Below are 21,336 nucleotides of genomic sequence, written 5' to 3' on the forward strand. Positions count from 1 at the left end.
ATGGTTTATTTAGTACAACGTGTTCCTAATTTTAAAAGTTTAAAAATCTACTGAGATAAAAATGATGAAATAATAACTATTGAATTTGTTTTTTCTTATATTTACAATTCTGTGTTATGATGAATGTAAAAGGTATAGAACTTCGTAAAGTTGCTTATTGTATAATTCTGTAGCCATCTTAAGCCTGGCCACTTCTGCTGTGATCCTCTGCCAGCTCTGAACTTAAATGAGAGGACTCTGAACATAAGACTGCCAGAGTTTACTATGCTGATGAGCTTGTCAGTGAGTTTCCTTCGTGACTACTGGTCCTGAACTCACCTGGGACCTGCCTGGGCCTGGGTTGGTCCACTGTGTTAGGGGAGCTGCCCATTATCTTCAAAGCCCCTTGATTAAGATAAAGACATTAAATTTGGTAAATTGCAATATGTATAATTGCAATTAATGTGTAAATTGTGACGATTTCAGGGGAGATAATTTGTATTTTTGCTCTCATACCTGCGTCTGTTTTGTGACTTTGTGACATTGTTATTTAGCTATTGTGTTCTTGTTCTGCATGATAGAGCTTAGAAGGTAGGGAAAAACTCAGTAGATCAATCTAATGAATGGTTCAGAGAAACAATACAGCATTGTTTCTTGAAGGATGGTCTGAAAAACATCGGAATCACCGAGGGGGTTTGTAACATGGAATTCTGGTCCCACCCAGGTACTTGTCACTAAGAATCACTGAGGGGTGGGGTCTGAGGATCTGAATTTTTAGCAAGATCCTTGTGGATGCTTCTTTTGCACAGATTTTGAGAGCTGCTACGCTCAGACCGGAGGCTGTGTCCTCCTGCTGGGTCCAGGTGGAGTACAGGAAGAGCACTAGGCAACGGTTCTGTCGCAGTTCAGTTGCTCTCAGGTGATCCTGAGCAATCACCTCTCTCCGGACCTCAGTTTCTTTATGTGAAAAATACTCCAGCTGGGCTCCTTTCAGTACTAATGTTCTGTAATTAGGCTAAATGGCTCAGCAAAAGCAGCTGAGGTGTCTTGTATGCATAGCCTTGGTTAATTCTTAGTAAAACACCTGTGGATTTTCCATTTCATTCATTTGAGCTCAAGGTTGACTGACCCTGGCCCTCTAGTGTGCACTGTGGCCACATCCTGTCTGTTGCTGCCTGATGTGCCTGTTGAGATGGCATATTAATTCTAATGACAACCAGAAATAACATTAGGAATCCAAATAACACTAAGAAGGTACATCTGGTGCAAAACAAAGAAGAGTCTAGTACTTTTCTGTTCTAATGAATACAAAAGTGATCAAAGTCTTCATCATCAATCCTGGACTGATGGCCTATATTTTGGGAAGTCCAGAAATATACAAATATACAAATTACATTTAGTGTAATGGGATTTGGCCTACATGCATTCTAAAACTAAATAGTTATGGTTTTGTTGCATCTCCTTTATTTTTATTCTTGTGCAGGTAATAATAATAGTAACTGTTAATATTAATAATAACAGCTAATATTTGTGGAGCACACAGTATGTGCTATGCTAAGGACTTTACATTTATCCCATTAAAACCTTCTAACAATCCTTCTAATGAAGTGAGGTAGGTATTGTTACTATCCCTGTTTTAAGATGTTGTTAGAAACATTATTATTAGGTGGCACTTCCTCCCATGATCATTGATGACTCAATGCACAGGGTCATGTAGCACCAGCTTATGGTTTCCCTTGTTTGGTGCTTTCTGAAATTGCTGCTCTGCTGAAGGTTGCAAATTACTTCATTGCCTGATACTCCAGATGGTTTGATTGATGGAGCAGAAATAGTCCGGTTTTATTTCTGATCCTGCCCTTGAATTTTCTAAAACTTCCATTGGGCAAATCATCTAACTGCTTGTGCCTCAGTTATCTTGTGTAGAATATAGTAATACGAATACCAAGTATTACTGAAGATTGAGAAAATGTGGAGGAAAAATGCATGTAATGGGTATTTCTATTTCTTAACTTATTCATTCATCAGTCATTTATTGACCAATTACTGTATACATAGTACCCTGTCAAATATTATGTTTCATAACACTTAATAGGGAGGGAGCACTAGTTGCTTATAATTTAAACCACTTCATTAAAGCTTAAAATGTAAAGTTAGCATATTTTGTTAATTGCAAAATATTCAGTGACTGATTACTCAATTTTGTTTTGTAGATCTTGGACAGTCGATATTTTATACAACTACATGTTTGCTACCTTTTCTCAATGATGATATTCTGAGTACTTTGCCCTATACGATGATATCAACGTTAGCTACCTTTCCTCCATTTCTGCACAAGGATATCATTGAATATCTTAGCACATCTTTTCTACCAATGGCTATATGTAAGTCCAGTCTTACCTAATACTAGATTATTTTTATGTATGATATGAATGGAAATTGCTTTTGCTGTTATAGGCTCTAGGTTTTCAAGATTATAATGGAATCACTTGATATATACATGAGCTATGATTTAAATTCAGTCACTTTAGCATGGATATTATGGTAAAAGTCAAAGAAATGAAAGGCGTTAGGGTTTAGAATTGTTTTATTCAGACAGTTTGATCTTATAGAATAGAAAAAAAGAACATGTCAAGGCAGTCTAGGTTTCCTGTGTATAAATTACAGTATCTTTTTCCACTTTAGAAAAAAGATGGGGAAAGCGTTGTCTCAGATGCAGAAATTCCTATCTTTTGGTTTTGAAGGCAGAAGGATCTGATAGAAAGAGCATTAGATAGTCAGGATGTGTAAAGTCTGGTCCCAGCTCTGCCTCTAATCTGGGCAGCTCACATAGTTGAAACCTCATCTACAGAATGACGAACCCATCAGCTTTCCCTTATAGAGGTATCGTGACGATAAAGTGACTCGAAATTTATGAAAACACTGAAAAAAGCTGAAGCCTGCAAGTCATGTGTAATGTATGATTATAAACATAACACTGATTTGAATCCTGTTTCACTTCTGTAGACTTAATCTTGCAGGCTTTCCAGACATGTGCACAAAGATAAAAAAATGTTGCATTGTGGTTTTTATAATCAAAATCATTTTCAAGTATTTTTTAAATAAATGGATTATGGATTTATCTATTCTTCAGTGGGAAATCTGAAAAGATTGTGGGTTTAGGAGTCAAACATCTGGATCCAAATCATAGCTCTTCCACCTACTAGCTATATGACTTTAGGCAAATTACCTAACTTTCTGTTTCTTTCCTATAAAATAATAATAATAATAGTAATAGCTGCCTCATGAAGTTGCGGGATAATTAAGATGGTTAACTTGGAACATTGGTAAAATGCTACCACAATGCCTGGTATGCAATAAGTGTCAGCTTGCTTCTCACCTTCCCTCAACTCTTGTTTTAGAAAAATACTTTCGGCCGGGCACGGTGGCTCAAGCCTGTAATCCCAGCACTTTGGGAGGCCGAGACGGGCGGATCACGAGGTCAGGAGATCGAGACCATCCTGGCTAACACGGTGAAACCCCGTCTCTACTAAGAAATACAAAAAACTAGCCGGGCGAGGTGGCGGGCGCCTGTAGTCCCAGCTACTCGGGAGGCTGAGGCCAGAGAATGGCGTGAACCCGGGAGGCGGAGCTTGCAGTGAGCTGAGATCCGGCCACTGCACTCCAGCCTGGGGACAGAGCGAGACTCCGTCTCAAAAAAAAAAAAAAAAAAAAAAAAGAAAAAAGAAAAATACTTTCGTTGGTTACATTCAACTCCTCGTGATCATTATTCACATTTTAATTTTATGTACTTATGATCTTATTAAAGTTGTTGCTCTGTAATAACAATTGGTAACCATATATATCTTTTGAGCTACATTTGCTTATTTTTACAATCAAGTTTAATGTTAGCTATGGAATTGTACTTTTCATGTCTTTCAGCAAAGAGTTTGACTTCTGCCTAAATCATACAGCAATTCAAAAAAATTAGCAGACTGATCATACCATTCAAGTAATAGAATATTTGATCATTTTCTTCTTTTGTTCTGTGTAACCTTACTGACAAGTACTCATTTATTGATATAGTCTTAGAATTGCATAGTCTTACCTTTAAAATAAATAATGTTAACTGTTAAATTTAGGCATAAGAATTTTTGGTTTTTTGAAGCAGGAAACAGATGAGGCTGTTTCCTTCCTTCCTTCCTTCCTTCCTTCCTTCCTTCCTTCCTTCCTTCCTTTCCTTCCTCCTTCCCTCCCTTTCTCCTTCCCTCCGTTCTTCCCTTCCTCCTTTCATCCCTTCTTTCTTTCTTTATTTTTTTGAGATGGCGTAACACTCTGTCACGGTAGAAGTGCAGTGGTGCAGTTTCGGCTCACTATAACCTCTGCCTCCCGAGTTCAAGTGATTCTTCTGCCTCAGCCTCCCGAATAGCTGGGACTACAGACACAAGCCACCATGCCCGGCTAAGTTTTCTATTTTTAGTAGAGACGGGGTTTTGCCATGTTGGCCAGGCTGGTCTCGAACTCCTGACCTCTGGTGATCCACCTGCCTCTGCTTCCCAAAGTGCTGGGATTACAGGCGTGAGCCATCGCATCTGGCTTCCTCCTTCCCTTCTTCCCTTCCGTTCCCTCTCTCTCTCTCTTTTTTTTTTTTTGATATAGGGTCTTATTCTGTTGTCTTGGCTGGAGTGCAGTGGCACAGTCATAGCTCACTGCAGCCTCAAACTCCTTGTCTTTTTTTTTTTTTTTTTTTTTTTTTTTTTTTTGAGACTGAGTCTGGCTCTGTCGCCCAGGCTGGAGTGCGGTGGCCGGATCTCAGCTCACTGCAAGCTCCGCCTCCCGGGTTCACGCCATTCTCCTGCCTCAGCCTCCCGAGTAGCTGGGACCACAGGCGCCCGCCACTTCGCCCGGCTAGTTTTTTGTATTTTTTAGTAGAGACGGGGTTTCACCGTGTTAGCCAGGATGGTCTCGATCTCCTGACCTCGTGATCCGCCCGTCTCGGCCTCCCAAAGTGCTGGGATTACAGGCTTGAGCCACCGCGCCCGGCCAAACTCCTTGTCTTAAGCGATCCTTTTGCCTTAGGCTCCCAAGTACGGTGTGAAGGCCTCTACCACCATGCCTGGCTAATTAAAACAATTTTTTTGTAGAGACGGGGTTTCGCTATGTTTCCCAGGCTGATCTTGAGTTTCTGGCCTCAAATGATCCTCTAGCCTCAGCCTCCCAAAGTGCTGGGAGACGATGGTGGGATTAATGAGGAGGCTGTAGCTTTCTAATAATTAATCTAATTCATTAAATCCCTCCTTCTTAGGAATAAGTTAATAATTATGGGAGAGGTGTTGAAAATATTGGGCCTCTGAAGTTACATTTAAGATTGATCAAATACTGTGATAGCTGGCAATTTATTTCTTTACACTTGATTATTAATTTCTACTTAATTAGAAACATGGATCGCAAAACATGTCATGTAGTCATGTTAGAATTCTTACTTACATAAATGTACAAACCTCGGCAATTGAGGAGAATAAAATAGTAAGTTGAGTTTACAGAATTTGTGTATATTTTAGTGTTTATTAGAGGAGTAACTTGACATTTATTTGAAGGGGTAAACAAGTCACTTCATGTTCCCAAGGTCCCATTTTTTTCACCTATAAAGAAATAGTTTGAAAAAAAGTGTTCAATCTCAAAGATTATTTCTGGCATACTAATTCTAGTTTAAGTAACGTCAATATGATTTTGTGTAAGAGGCATATATTGTCCTGTAACCCAATTGTTGGTCTGTTTCATGTGTTTATTTTGTTGCTCTGGTTTTACTCTCTTAGCTTTGACTTTCCTTTCTCATAATCATTCCTGTGGTTCCATAATAGCCAATATTTGTCTTTTTTTTTTTTTTGAGACGGAGTCTCGCTCTGTCACCTGGGCTGGAGTGCAGTGGCGTGATCTCAGCTCACTGCAAGCTCCGCCTCCCGGGTTCACTCCATTCTCCTGCCTCAGCCTCCCGTGTAGATGGGACTACAGGCGCCACCACCTCGCCCGGCTAGTTTTTTGTATTTTTTAGTAGAGACGGGGTTTCACCGTGTTAGCCAGGATAGTCTCGATCTCCTGACCTTGTGATCCGCCCGTCTTGGCCTCCCAAAGTGCTGGGATTACAGGCTTGAGCCACCGCGCCCGGCCAGTATTTGTCATCTTTAAGTCTTTGAAAATAAATTGTATACCAACCTTTACAGTCAAATTCGATTACACCATTCAGGTGTTTCCTTTGTACTTGTGATTTCATAAGTATACAAAGACACAGATCCAAAGCTAAAAGGATATAGTTTCAGATTAATCATGTTAAAATGGGCTGATGTGAGAATGTGTGTCTGTGGGTCATATCCATGTTTTTTCTATTTTTTGTAGTTGTTTCGGTGTCTAGAAATTGTGACCAAAACAAGTCAAGAGCATGTAACTTCTTGCAGAAAATTTTTATTTCAGGGCTGAGATGCTAGGATGAAGGATGTTGTATTTCCTGAGTACTTGATAAAGTCTTTAAGACAAAAAGGCTTTTTATCTCTTTGGTGTGGTGTTCCTAATGTCAGATGGAAAACATGAACTGCTTTTCAGGTGTAAAATGATTCTATCATTAAGGACCTAGAAGATGAAGTTCTGATCTTTGAAGTGGACCTAATGAGGTATTGCAGCTCTTCAGATTAAGAGGCCAGCATGTATATCAGAGATGTCCTCCTTACCATCCTTCTCAATAAACCAAATGCTGGACTTTTATTTTAGAATGAGTCCTTTTAAGGTTCTGCAGAGCAAACATCAACTTATTTATTATGAAAATTTCCTTTGACATGGCTTTTCTTTTTAACTCCTTCCATAAATAAAATATATTTCTCTTTATTCCAAATGTGCTCAATATGCTTTGTTTATAAAAAAATATTAAAAGAGTTACTAAGAATTGAGAAGGCCATTTGCATGTCACCATGGAAACCTCTCTTTTTCCAATAAAGAATCTGTGATTTGTGGACTGAATTGAAATATGGAGATTTGGGAGATGATGCTTTGGCAGAGAAGAGAAAGAGCTGATTCCAAGTGAACATTGATTGATGCAGGCTATGTTATTGTAAAGATGATAATAAAGCTGAACAATTATATCAGCTTAAGATATAATCGTTTAAGATTATTCTAACGTATCCTAGTATCCCAGACTATGCAGTCTCATCTAGTTCCCTTTCCACCCCAAATTTTCTCAAAAAGTCACTTACCTTCAGGGAAAATAAAGGTTCATTTAAATCTTGAGGGCCATTATCTTAAAGGCAATTGTGTGACTTACCATTTTTTGTTCTATTCCTACTACTACAGAGGGTGCATGTTATGTTTCTATAACCTTCCAAAGACTAATAGAAAAAATAGTAAAAATGCAAAATATTGATGATATTTAAATAATCTTTAATATATGCAGTCTGTTTTATTAGCTAATGGTTGTTTTTCTAAGGTAGGTTTCCCTATGTACTTTGAGAGTTTTATTGCTGAGTCATGGGAAATGTTTTGACATAGAAATCCAGAAGAGCTGAGTTATAATCCTTCAACTACTGGCAAATCTCCTAACCTCATGGAACTTTGGTTTCCTTAGCTGTAAAATGGTGATAAGGATAACTTCCTTTGTCCACATCCCATGTCTGTTGTGAAGACTGTGCAGTAATGTATGAGAATTGCCTTTAAATATCATGTGATGTTATGCAGGTGTATATCAGGCCAAATGCATAGTCAAATCACAGACATATCAAATCCCATTGCAACTCATTCCAATACCTAGTTAAAATTCACACGTTGTCCTGAAATTTCATCATCTTAAATATTGCTTAAGGTAAGAGGCCGTCTGCTGGGGCTTTGGCATTTTTTCTTCTAGAGGGTGTTGTATAATAACAATAATCATTGTAGCAGTTTTTGGACTCATAGAATCTGACAGAACACTTCCAGAGTATGGATGGGCATTCTGTCCCTGACTTTTCATTAATCTATAATTCTGCAAATATTTTAATGCTGCATAGGCTCCTGGGTCACATTGTCTTGGTCTTCCTTTTATGTTTAACTGATAGTGTCCTTCTGAAGGCATGGACATCTTTTGCTTAAACCCTATCTCATGGAACACAATTACCTCCGCTCACACAAGTAGGAGGCCCACGTAGAGGTGAGACCACTTTTTAATCCAGGCAGTGCAGTCTGGCAGAATACAGGAAATGGTTCTGTTACATTGAAAAACTTACACCATAGGGTGTTTCTTCCTTCCAGATGGTTCCTTTACTTTCACCCTTTAGATAAGTATAAGGCCAGTGGAATTCATTTCAGTATATCCCCATTCAGGCCACTTCTTACCACCAGCTCTCATTGGGGCCAGTCCAGTAGCTTCCGAACTGGTCTCCCTGCTTACTTTTTAGCCCTCCTACCTTCTGCTTTCCATCAAAAAGCCAGAGCTATCCTCCAGACATGTAAATCAGATCATGCCACTTCCCTCAGCAAAACCACCTAGCTTCCCATCACTCTTACAAATCAAATTCAGTGCCCTTCCTTGGCTCATAGGCCCTCTATGACCTGATCCCTACCTACCTTCCTGTTCCAATCACTACATCTCCTTGTCTTCACTCTGCTCCAGGAGGCTTGGCTTTTCTGCAGTTTCCCAAAGGCACCACACTCTTGCTTTTGCTCCATGCTTTATTCTGTCTTCAAAGTCCTTCTCCCAAATGGTCTCATGATTATTTGCTTCCTTACATTCTTTAGGTTTAAGCTCAAGTACATCTTTCAAGATGCCCTTTCTTACCCTCTGGCTGAAACAGGACCTTCCATCGCTTTCTCTTTATTCCCTTGCACTGCTTCCATTTTGCCACAAGTACCTGTTTGCCCTTTCTTGTAGAATAGCGCTGTCTACAGAACTTCCTGTAATGATGGAATGTTCCATAAAAACATTAAAAATGTTGTGCTGCCCAGTAGAGTAGCCACTGGCCCCATGTGGCTACTAAGCTCTTAAAATGTGTCTAGTGAGACTGAGGAATGGAATTTTAAATATTATTTAATTTTAATTAAGTTTAAATAGCCACATGTGACTAGTGGTCACCATATCGGGTAACACAGCTCTAGCATCTAGGATCCATAAGGACAAAGACTTGTCTGTATTTTTTTCTTTTTTTTTTTTTTTAATTATACTTTAAGTTCTAGGGTACATGTGCACAACATGCAGGTTTGTTACATATGTATGCATGTGCCATGTTGGTATGCTGCCATGTTGGAGTCCCATTAACTTGTCATTTACATTAGGTGTATCTCCTAATGCTATCCCTTCCCCCTCCCACCACCCCATGACAGGCCCCGGTGTGTGATGTTCTCCTCCTGTGTCCAAGTGTTCTCATTGTTCAGTTCCCACCTATGAGTGAGAACATGCGGTGTTTGGTTTTCTGTCCTTGAGATAGTTTGCTCAGAATGATGGTTTCCAGCTTCATCCATGTCCCTACAAAGGACATGAACTCATCCTTTTTTATGGCTGTGTAGTATTCCATGGTGTATATGTACCACATTTTCTTAATCCAGTCTATCACTGATGGACATCTGGGTTGGTTCCAAGTCTTTGCTATTGTGAATAGTGCCACAGTAAACATACGTGTGCATGTGTTTTTATAGCAGCATGATTTATAATCCTTTGGGTATATCCCCAGTAATGGGATAGCTGGGTCAAATGGTATTTCTAGTTCTAGATCCTTGAGGAATCACCACACTGTCTTCCATAGTGGTTGAACTAGTTTACAGTCCCACCAACAGTGTAAAAGTGTTCCTATTTCTCCACATCCTCTCCAGAACCTGTTGTTTCCTGACTTTTTAATGATGACTTGTCTGTCTTTAGCACTATATCCCCAGGACCTAGAACAATGTCTAGTATACAGGAAGTACTGACCAAAAAAGTTGTTGAAATAGTCTATTTCTGTCTAAAATAGACAGAAAATGAATAGAGCATTAGCTATGAAGTCAAGTGACTTGGCCTGTAGTCCGAATAATTAGGTTGGTGCTGTCATGCAAATAACTTGATGATCTCTCTTTTATAAAATGGTTTTTCCCATATAATTCCTCTTTTGGATGAGAGTCATATAAGAGCTGTACATAATAATACATTCAGAACTACAAAATGCAGGAACATATTAAGGCATTGTTACTATTCCTGGAGGGAGGAGATCATGGTAATGGTTGTTCTGGTGATGCTGGGAGGATAGGGAATAAGACTGAGAACTTTTAATTGTATTTCCTGAGCACAATATTAAATGCAAAATTTTCTTATTTTGATTAATTATCTTCTCCCTTCTATTGTTTATAATCTTGGCTTTTTACACCCTCATGGGGACAAGCTGCACATCTGTTTACATCATGCCTTTTTAACAAGATTCAATAAATGATGTGTGCCTGTGCATGTTTATTAAATTAGAATTGCAATGATTTTATTCAGTCTGTTAGAAGGCTAGGAAATTGCAAGACACCATCTGTTTATGTAAGTATTGCAGCCAATTTTCTAGGCTTGAGCCAGGGGAATGCTTTTGACCTCCTGGCTGGTCATTCTTGACGGAGAGTATGGATTTGTAGGAATAGCAGGGACATCCCGAGGTGGCTGAGCCATTTGGGCCATTCTGCAAAAAGACTTCACCTAAATCATCTGAGACATGTGGGCATTTCTCCCACTTTTAAAGGCCTCCATTTACAGTGACTCTCAGCCTTCCTTAATAGCAGTTTTCATTGTTGAGAAATACATATTATTAAATGCATATTATTAAAAAGCTTGAGATGAATTTAAACAAAGGTGAAATGCTTGTCCCAAAACAAGAATATATATATGTATGTTTGTGTGTGTGTGTGTGTGTGTGTGTGTGTGTATTTCTTGAATACGTCTGAGACAAGAATTTATTTTTTCTTTTCTTTCTTTAACAAAGGGCACAGGGCGTGCAATTATTCTTCCTGCCCCAGGACACCTTACTGGGCATTTTCTTCCCTATTTCTCATCCCTCTAATAGTACTTCTCAAACAGTGGTCCAAAGGCAGCTTGCATCAGAATCACGCGATGTGCTTATTAATTAAACATGTACTTTACTGGAAAATGTGGTTTCCAAGCTGACTCTCCAGGAGTGTCTTCTTTGGCCCCAAAGAAGCTGAATTTGAACAAACTCCCTGGCTACAGTTTGAGAGCAGCTTGCACTTTGTTCCTTAGCATTTGGCTGAAAGTTCTTTTTTCTTGATTAATCACATTTGATTAATCAATTTGACTGTCTAAGAGCAGTGAATTGATCCCCAATCTTTGTCTAATTATTAATACTTATTTATTTAATAAGTTGTGGAGCCAAACTAGTTTATCTCCCTGAGTATCACCTGCTTAGTGGGTTAGCAGCTGCCTCGCTGCAAGCGATTAATAAAAGCCAACTTAAGTAAATGGAACTTAGTGATAGATGTGTTTTGTTTGTTTATTTTTGTAAAATTGTTTTAAAGGCCACTGTCTACTTTGGTGCCCAAATTACTTTATGTAAAAAGAAAAGAATTGTGTTAAAATTTTTAAATCTCCTCTGATTTATTATATGACAAATTTTTATTAGTGTTTTGATGATTCTATTATACATGTGTTTTATTAGAAGTTATCCTTTTTGGATGTAGGTGAGATAAATCCACACCTATTGTACTTTAATATAAAATAAAATCAAGCAGATTTTGAGGTTATTTGCTTTTTGCTTTTTGTTGTTGCTCGTGGCAGTGGTCTTCTCTATTATGTTTAGAAATGTAAGGGTTGACTTTTTGAGGGTTTTGTGCTCTCTGCACACCATTCTGTTCATGCTTGACACTCTGCCACACAAGCCCAAGTGTAAGGAGAGGTTTCTTCTGCTTCTGCAATTTTCCCTGAGAAAAGAGGAATTTATTTTATATTTGAGTACTAATAAAGTTTTTATTAGGTGGGTCCTCTCTCAATTACTGTGTTTGAAATAAGAAAGTCCTCTTGGGGCCGGGCGCAGTGGATCACGCCTGTAATCCCAGCACTCTGGGAGGCTGAGGCGGGTGGATCACGAGGTCAGGAGTTCAAGACCAGCCTGGCCAAGATGGTGAAACCCATCTCTACTAAAAATACAAAAATTAGCTGGGTGTGGTGGCGGGTGCCTGCAATCCCAGCTACTCAGGAGGCTGAGGCAGGAGAATCGCTTGAACCCAGGGGGTGGAGGTTGCAGTGAGCTGAGATCGCACCACTGCACTCTAGCCTGGGCAACAAGAGTGAGACTCCATCTAAGAAAAGAAAGAAAGAAAGAAAGAAAGTCCTCTTGGGAGACAATGTATTTCCCCAAATGGCTTCCATCAGTGCTACTTTTGAATACTTAAAGGGGTGACCTGATACACTGTCTTAAAAAAGAGAGACAAAGAAATTTAATATGGTATTTGATGTCATCTAAAACAAGCCACTTAAAGATGTCTTAAAAGCAGTTTGCGAGTGGAGACCATGATTATACAGCGATAAGGTGGATTTTAAAGAAACCAATTTGCTTTGTGATTTTATGCTTGTTGGCGTAGGATACAATGCCCAGCAACTGTGTTATTCACAGATTCAAAAATTGCTTTATTTCAAACAACTCAGATGAATATGAAGATGGTAAGCTCTAGAAAACTAAAAAAGTGGTTCTTATGGTAATGAAGATATTGATGATGAAGTTACATGTGAAGGTTTGAATAAAACTGTTTAATGATATGTGAAAATTGAAAATTTTTAAATTAATATATCATTATTTTTTATAATATGTGATTTAGAGTTTGTATTGTAACTAAATTAATGTTATACATTATAATTAAAGTATTATTTCATCTGCATCTCTAAAAATTAATATGTTCAATTTGAGTTTAAAAACCTTTCCTTTTTATTTTCTCATTGGGATACCCTTCCACATGGCTTTATCTTTGGGCACATAGAGGATTCTGTTTTTTCTTTCTTTTCCATCTAAATACAAACATCTTGGGGGTAGAGATCCCATCTAAGTACAACTCTGATAAAGCCATTACATCACTTTCTGGCGCTGTTCTGTCTCCTTATACATTCTCACTTGATTTTCCCATGGAGATGACAACTATAGCATTTGTATGCCAGGACACATTTTGTGGTTTCATTTGGGCAAAACTTCCATTACCTTTATTGGAGCTTTTTTTTTTTTTTTTAAGTTCCTTCTTATCTCTCATGCTCTGTGCAAAGTAACAGGTATATGTAGAGATTAAATTGTGTCTAATCAAAGAACTTTTGGTTGCAGTGGGCTCCTCAAGGAGAGAAGGCGTACCTGCCCATGTTAACCTCTCTGCATCGTCCATGCTAATGATCGCAATGCAGTACACATCCAATCCAGGTAAGTGAAAATTGGAAAGGTTTGACTAATTCTAATGCCAATAATTAAACAAGACATCAAACAAGCAAGCTAGATGTTCTCGTGTGAGAACATCATCATCATGGAGCTGTGTAGAAAACAGACTTTTGAGTTGGAATCAATTTATCTTGCCTATTGCTATTAGCAGTGATCTTGCTGGCTAGTGATATTTTTAGAATATTTGAGGACATGATTTTAGAACATGACTGGAAATGGACTGAATATAAGTATACAGAAATAGTAAAATTAGAAACATAAAAATCACCAGCAATTCTAAGAACAAAAGATAACCACTGTTAATATTTTGGTAAATTGGCTACCCCAGTGCACACAAATATCCTTAAACATAAACCTTTTACTATATTTCTGATTATTTCCATAAAATAAACCAATAAAAGAGGGATTAATGAGTTAAAGGACTTGAGAAATTTTCAATATTTCCAGTACTATGTGAAAGTACTTGTCTCATTGTGATTTGTCATTATTATTATAAAATTTGTGTAGAGTTAGACAGATGAACATTAATATCTCATTGTTTTGATTTGTAGTTCTTCCATTACTAGTGATGTTGGACAGACTTTCACATTTACTCTGTTTGATTTCCGTTTGTCAGTATAATTGCAGATAACTTTGGAAAACTGACCAAAACATGTGCTAAGATATAAACTCATTTTTATTTTCATTTAATGTTTATTTGGAAAGTAAACAAATCTGGTGGCACTGTGGGGTTTTTTTTTTTGTTTTTTTTTTTTTTTTGCTATCTACTTAATTATGTAATAAATAATAATTGAACTTCTGACTCAAAATGAGGAAAATTTTTTTATTTCAAAATCTTAATGCTTCTAAGTCTGGAGTGTCATCTGTCTTAGTCCGTTGGGTCATAACAAAAATATAAACTGCGTGGCTGATAAACAGTAAACAGTTATTTCTCTCAGTTCTGGAGGCTAGGAAGTCCATGATCAAGGTGCCAGCAGAGTTGATGTCCGGTGAGGGCCTGCTTTCTGGTTCATGGATGGCCTTCTTTGTGTTGTGTCCTTAAATGGTGGGAGGGAAAGGGAATTATCGGGGGCCTCTTTTATAAAGGCAGTAATCCCATGCATAAGGGCTCAGCCCTAATGACCTAATTACTTCCTAAAGGCCCCAACTCTGAATACCATCACATTGAGGGTTAGGGTTTAACATACAAATTAAAAATTTTTTTTTTTAGATACAGAGTCTTACTCTGTCACTCAAGCTAGAGTGCAGTAGTGCAATTATGGCTCACTGCAGCCTTGACCTCCCTGGCTCCAGCGATTCTCCTGCCTCAGCCTCTTGAGTAGCTGGGACTACAGGCATGTGCTACCATATCTGGCTAATTTTTAAATATTTTTTAGAGACAAGGTCTCATTATGTTTCCCAGACTGGTCTCAAACTCCTGACCTCAAGTGATCCTCCTGCCGTGGACTCCCAAAGTACTGGGATCACATGCATAAACCACCATGTCTGGCAACATGTAAATTTTGAGAGGACACACAAGCATTTAGTCTATAGTATTCCACCCTATTTTCCCAAATTCATGTTATTCTCATATGCAAAACATTCATTCCATCCCAATAGCCCTGAAAATTGTAACTCATTTCAGCATGAACTCAAGAGTCCAAAGTCTCATGTAAATACCATCTGAATCAGATATGGGTGAGGCAATTTCCTCTCCAGCTGTGAGCCTATGAAATCAAACAAGTTATATGCTTCCAAAATACAATGGTTGGACAGGCATAGCATAGACATTCCCATCCAAAAGGGAGAAATGGGAAAGAAAAAAGGGGTAACAGATTCCAAGTAAGTCTAAAACCCAACAACATTATACCTTAAGGTTTGAAAATTACCTTCTTTGACTTGATGCTCTGCCTTCCAGGCCCACTGGGGTGGAGGTCCCACCTTCCAAACCCATTGGGGTAAGAGTTCTGTCTTCTGGACCCACTGAGGTGGTGGCCCTGCATGGCAGCTTTGCCGTGTAGGGATTGGGCCCCCAAGGCCCTGCCCCTATGGCTTTGCATGGCTCTGCCTCCATGGCTTGCTGGGCATTGCCCTGGTGGGGGTTCTCTACAGTGACCCTGGCCCTCACAGTGGTTCCCTTCCTGGGCCCCACGCTGCAGGCTGGGGTCCTGTGCCCATGACTCTCTCAGGGTGGAGTTCCAGCTCTTCTGGGCATCCTTTGAAATCTAGGTGGAGGTGACTACACCCCCATGCCTTTTCTGGGTACAGTGCATGCTGCTTTGCCCAAAGTGCAGCTGAACAGTGAGGCACTGGAATATAGAACTGAATTTTACAAAGTGAAAAGGTGCCTTGTGAGGGTGTGGCATGCCCTGAAGTCTTAAAAATGCTGGTGGCCTCTCCCTTGAAACCATTTTTCCCCCAGGGTCCTTGCACTCTGGGTCTGTGATGGGAGGGGCAGTGCAGAGGATTTCTGAAGTGCCTCTGGCGTCATTCCTCCATTGTTTTGGACAATACCTCCTGGTTTCTGTTGAGATAGCTGACTAATCTTATTAAATGGTCACTTGGCTACACTCTCACCATTCTCTTCCTAACAGGCTTCTTCATCCTTTCAATACAGATAGGCTGAGAGTCTTCCAAATCTTTAAGTTCTTCTTCCTCTTTGATGAACAATTCTGTCTTTGGATCGTTCTCTCTCCTCACATTTTATTACAGTATTAGCAGTCAGAAGAAATCCAGCTGCTCCTTCAACACTTTGCTAAGAAATTTTCTTAGCCAGGTATCCAATTTTATCACTCACAAGTTTTACCATCCACAAAACACTAGGACATGAACACAATTCAGCCAAGTTCTTTGCCACTTCATAGCAAGGATGGCCTTTCCTCCACTTTCCAGTAATGTGTTCCTCATTTCTGTCTGAGATTGCATCAGAATTGCCTTTACTGTTCATATTTATACTAACATTCTCTTCAGGATCATTTAGGTATTCTCTGAGAAGATTGAGGCTTTTTCTACTGCTTTCCTCTTTTCTTTTTCAACCCTTGCCAGAATTGCTTTTAAAGGTCTATTCATGGCAATATAGGCTTTTTTTCTAGCCTGCACATCAAAACTCTTCCAGCCCCTACCTGTTACCCAGTTCCAAAGCCTCTCCCACATTTTCAGCTATTTGTTACAGCGTCACCCCACTTCTCAGTACCGATTTTCTGTTTTAGTCCATTTGGGTTGCTATAACAAAAATTCTATAAACTGGATGACTTATAAGCAATGCACATTTGTTTCTCATAGTTCCAGGGGCTAGGAAGTCCAAAATCAAGGTGCTGATAGATTGGATGATCTGTGAGAACTCATTTCCTGGTTCATGAATGGCTGTCATTCTGCTGTGTCCTCAGATGACAGAAAGGACAAGGGATTTCTCTGCGGCCTCTTTTATAAGGGCACTGATCACCTCTTAAAGGCTCCACTTGTTAGTACTATCACATTAGGGGGTTTGGATTTAACAGAAGAATTTTGAGGTGGCACAAACATTCAGTCTGTAGCATTCTTTAAGTATGAAATCTCTTATGATTATGATATAGATATAATTAAAAATATATATGGGGAAATTATATCTTATATATCTGGCTTAAAATAATCAAAATATTATATTTATTATATATTATATCCTTAATAAAACCATTTTTTGGAATCTAGTTAATTAGAGTCTCATCATGAGAGTTTGGTCCAAATTTCTAAGCTAGATGGGTAGTAAAGCAGGGTGCTTTGAGATTAGTCATATGTGGATTCACATCTGAGCTTACCTGCAAATTGCCAGTTAGTGAACTTGAGTAAGTGTTTTACCCCCTGAAACCAAGTGTCCTCATCTATAAAATGGAAATAATTCTTCCTGCAGTACTTTAAAATGCTGCCGTGAAGATTTAATGGGTTACATATATGTAAAGTGCTTACTTTAGTGACTGACACATTGTAAATTCTCAATAAGTAGTGAATCCCTACAATTTGCCGTTTTCTTCTTGGAGTTGAATGTTGAGTTGAATGTTTCACTGGAAAACTACTGTGGTCAGACAGAGTTGCATCTATTATTTGAAAATCTGTATCTTCATTTGCTCATGAGGAAATGTTTATAACCAGCTACTCTATACTAGGAATCATAGTTGGGACCCAAAACTAGTCTTGTGATATAGGAAGCACTTAAGTGAGGCAACATCCACCAGGGGCTCTCTGGGACCAAGCAGTAGGTCATCGTTCTGTTGTTTGAATTTTTATTGGAAGAAGCGCAACTGGCAACTTGTTCCTTATAGCTGATTGTGTATCAAGGATAGAGCACAATCCTTACTTAAGTAACCAGCATTCATTGAGCACCTTCTATATACAGGGCTCTGTGCTAGGCATTGTGGAAACCACAGAAAAACATAAGATATGGTGCTTGCTATGAAGTTTATGTCTAATTGGGAAGATCAGGCATATTTACGTAAGTCATTAGTTGACAATGTAATGTAGTACATAGGAGTACTAAATAAATACAGTAGACAGTGTTAATTCATCAGAAGGAGGGACTTGTATGGATTGAAATGATCAGAAAAGACTGTGTCACTTGGGCCAAGGATGAGTTTTAAATTATGGACTGAGTTTTGTTTTGTTTTATTTTTCGAGATGGAATCTCACTTTGTTGCCCAGGCTGGAGCGCAGTGGCATGGCTCACTGCAACCTCTGCCTCCTGGGTTCAAGCAATTCTCTTGCCTCAGCCTCCCCAGTATCTGGGACTACAGGCACATGCTACTATGCTTGGCTAAATTTTGTATTTTTAGTAGAGATGGAGTTTCATCATGTTGGCTAGACTGGCCTCGAACTCCTGACCTCAAGTGATCCGCCTGTCTTGGCCTCCCAAAGTGCTGGGATTACAGGCATGAGCCACCGTGCCTGGCGGGACAGAGTTTTTATTGATAAGGTAAATGGGGCATTCTGGGAGGGGAAGCTGTTTTAACAAAGGAACCATCCAGGTACATTCATGGGTCAGTGGACGGCTCTGAACAAGGTTCATATAGCATACCCGTGGAGAATAGCAGACACTGTGTCTGAGAAAGTGTCTTGGAACATCTGCACTTGAGAATTCAGTGATGACTTAAGACCAAATTTCCAATTCTAGAGCGACCATTCAATCAGTAGTCAGTGAGTATCCACCATGTGCTAGGCACTGGGGGCTCCATGCTTAGTGACATGCGACTGACCCCATCCTCATCTCAGGAAGCTTATCATATGGTTGGGGTGAGAGGTGAGAAGACAATCAAATAATCATAAAATCAAGTGTAAAGTTTCACTTGTGACAAGTGCTTCAGGTACATTATGCTATAAGATGTTATAAAAGGAAATTTTGCTTTTATTGAGGAAGTCAGGAGGGCTTCTTTGAGGAAGTAACCTTTGGTTTGAGAACTGCAGGATGAGTAGTGTGAACAAGGCCTACATGGAGGGATGGTTCAGGAAGAGGAATCTCATGTGTCATGGCAAACTGCTGAGACTGAAGGATCAGTGTAGCTGGAACTCAGAGTGAGGGCTCCCTGGTGTGACATTAGACTTAAAGTTCCATGGGCTGGAACATGCAGGGTGTTGTGAGCTCTGTTAGGGAGGCCTGTGTTTATTCCAAATCTAATGGGAAGCTGCTGACGGGCTTTGAGTGGGCTGCAGTGTGGTCACCTCCGCTGCAGTTGAGAACAGATTGAAAAGAAGTCAGGTTGTATATAAATTGACCTGGAAGGAGGTCATTGCATTTGTCTAAGCACTTCAAAGGCAGGGACAATTGAAACTGAAGAACAAGCAGATCTATCTGAGAGCTATTTAGGAAGTAAAATTGATAAGTCTTGGTAACATATTGGCTAGAGTGGGTTTCTGGATGCACTAACTGGATGCATGGTGGTCATATTAGTTTGTTGTTACATTGCTATAAAGAAATACCTAAGACTAGGTAGTATATAAAGAAAAGAGGTGTCATTGACTCATGGTTCTGTAGGCTGTACAGGAAGCATACTAGCTCCTGTCTCTAAGAGGACACTCAGAAAAGTCATAATCATGGTAGAAGGCAAAAGGGAAGCACGTCTTACATGGCTCGAGCAGGAGGAAGAGAGAGAAGGGGAGTTGCCATTTTTTTTTTTTTTTTTTTGAGACAGAGTTTTGCTCTTGTTGCCCAGGCTGGAGTGCAGTGGTGCAATCTCAGCTCACTGCAACCTCCACCTCCCAGGTTCGAGCAATTCTCCTGCCTCAGCCTCCTGAGTAGCTGGGATTACAGGCGCCCACCACCACGCCCAGCTAATTTTTTGTATTTTTAGTACAGACGGAGTTTCACCATGTTGGCCAGTCTGGTCTTGAACTCCTGACCTCAGGAGTTTTGATCTACCTGCCTCGGCCTCCCAAAGTGCTGGGATTACAGGCATGGTGCTACACACTTTTAAACAACCAGATCTTGTGAGAACTGTATCATGAGAGTACCACAAAAGGGATGGTGCTAAACCATTCATGAAGGACCCACCCCCATGATCCAATCACCTTTTTAAGTTTTTAAGGCCCTACCTCCAACATTGGGGATTACAACTGAACCTGAGATTTGGTGGGGACACAGATGCAAACTGTAACAGTGGTTCTACTCACTGATAAAGGAGGCATTGGAAGAAGAAGATCAGGCCTCTGAGGGAAGATCTTGAGATCTGTTTCAGACGTGTTGTGTTAACGGTATCTTTGAGACACCTAATAGAAGCTGGTAATTAGGTAGTTGTATTATGAGTCTGGAGCTCAGAACAGAGCTTTGGACTAGAGCTAATGAACTTTGAGCCCACACACAAGTGTCCAGTGCCCTTCATTGAATTACATATAGATGGCTGCTGAAGTTGTGAATGAGTGTGAGATTGCTTAGGGGAGAGCAGAGAATGAAAGAAATGTGGAGTGGTTCTGTGACTAGGCCTTCAGGAACTTCAACAGATAATGGCCCAGTGGAAGAGGATGAGCTCTCCAAAGAGACAGAGAGGTTGCACTGTTAAGATGTCTTTGGCTGACAGAGGCTTTAAAGTATAAGCACATTGGTTGTTTACGTAATAGGAAGTCCTGAAGATAGCTCCACAATATCAGGGGACTGAGATCTTGGAATTCCCCTCATGTTTGCAAGAAGGCTGCCACTGTGGAGGTTGTTATAACCTTACATAACTACATGCAAAAACAGGTAATAGGATCAAGCAGAGTCATTAAGAGAAAAGTCTCCTGGTGTACCTCTTTTGTTTTATCAGAGGGAGAAAGTATGTCTCAGAAGCTCCCCAGCAGATTTTCTCTTCATTCTTACTGTCCAGAACTGAGTCACATGGCCACCTGTAGCTGCAAGGGGCTCTGGGAAAGTATCTTGCTTTTGTAGTCTGTGTATTGGTGCATTAGTCCGTTTTTACACTGCTATAAAGAACTGCCAGAGACTGGGTAATTTATAAAGAAAAGAAGTTTAATTGACTCAGTTCCACATGGCTGGGGAGGCCTCAGGAAACTTAACAATCACGGTAGAAGGTGAAGGGGAAGCAAAGACCTTCTTCACATGATGGCAGGAATGAGACAGCTAGGAAGTGCAGGGAAAACTGCCTTTATGAAACCATCAGATCTCGTGAGAACTCACTCACTATCACGAGAACAGCATTGGGCAAACTGGCCCCATGATCCAATCACTTCCCACTTGGTCTCTTCCTAAAACCTGGGGATTACAATTCAAGATGAGATTTGGGTGGGGACACACAACTTAACCATATCAATTGGCAAATGGACAAGAAAAAAGGGTGTTGACAGCAGTTGAGTGGTAACAGTGTTGTCCACCACAGGTGACAGGGGAGGGTCATTCATATTATGAAGCCAAGGAAAGAGTGTTTCAAAAAGGAGACAGTAGTCAGCAGTACTGAATGTGGCTGAAAAGTCAAGTAAGATGCAGACTGAAAAATGTCCATTGGATTGAATGACGTGGAGGTCATTGGTGAATAAAGTGTGAACTGCTTCAATGTCAGCATAA

The 21,336-nt window shown here is 39.7% G+C and overlaps 1 protein-coding gene across 3 annotated transcripts in view; it reads left to right on the forward strand.

Moving 5' to 3' along the window:
* Positions 1-21,336, forward strand: part of UNC79 (unc-79 homolog, NALCN channel complex subunit) — a 371,443-nt gene that overhangs the window by 137,950 nt on the left and 212,157 nt on the right. For 2 of the 3 annotated variants that reach the window (XM_025391814.1, XM_025391812.1), the window contains exons 4-5: positions 2,190-2,360; positions 13,233-13,325. In XM_025391814.1, coding sequence (XP_025247599.1) covers positions 2,273-2,360; positions 13,233-13,325 — 181 coding nt within the window. In that variant the 5' untranslated portion in view covers positions 2,190-2,272. Of the gene's footprint in view, positions 1-2,189; positions 2,361-13,232; positions 13,326-21,336 lie in introns of those variants that run through there. The other variant, XM_025391813.1, reaches the window with a different exon arrangement.

Source organism: Theropithecus gelada, chromosome 7b, assembly GCF_003255815.1.
Source record: "Theropithecus gelada isolate Dixy chromosome 7b, Tgel_1.0, whole genome shotgun sequence".
NCBI classification, from domain to species: domain Eukaryota; kingdom Metazoa; phylum Chordata; class Mammalia; order Primates; family Cercopithecidae; genus Theropithecus; species Theropithecus gelada.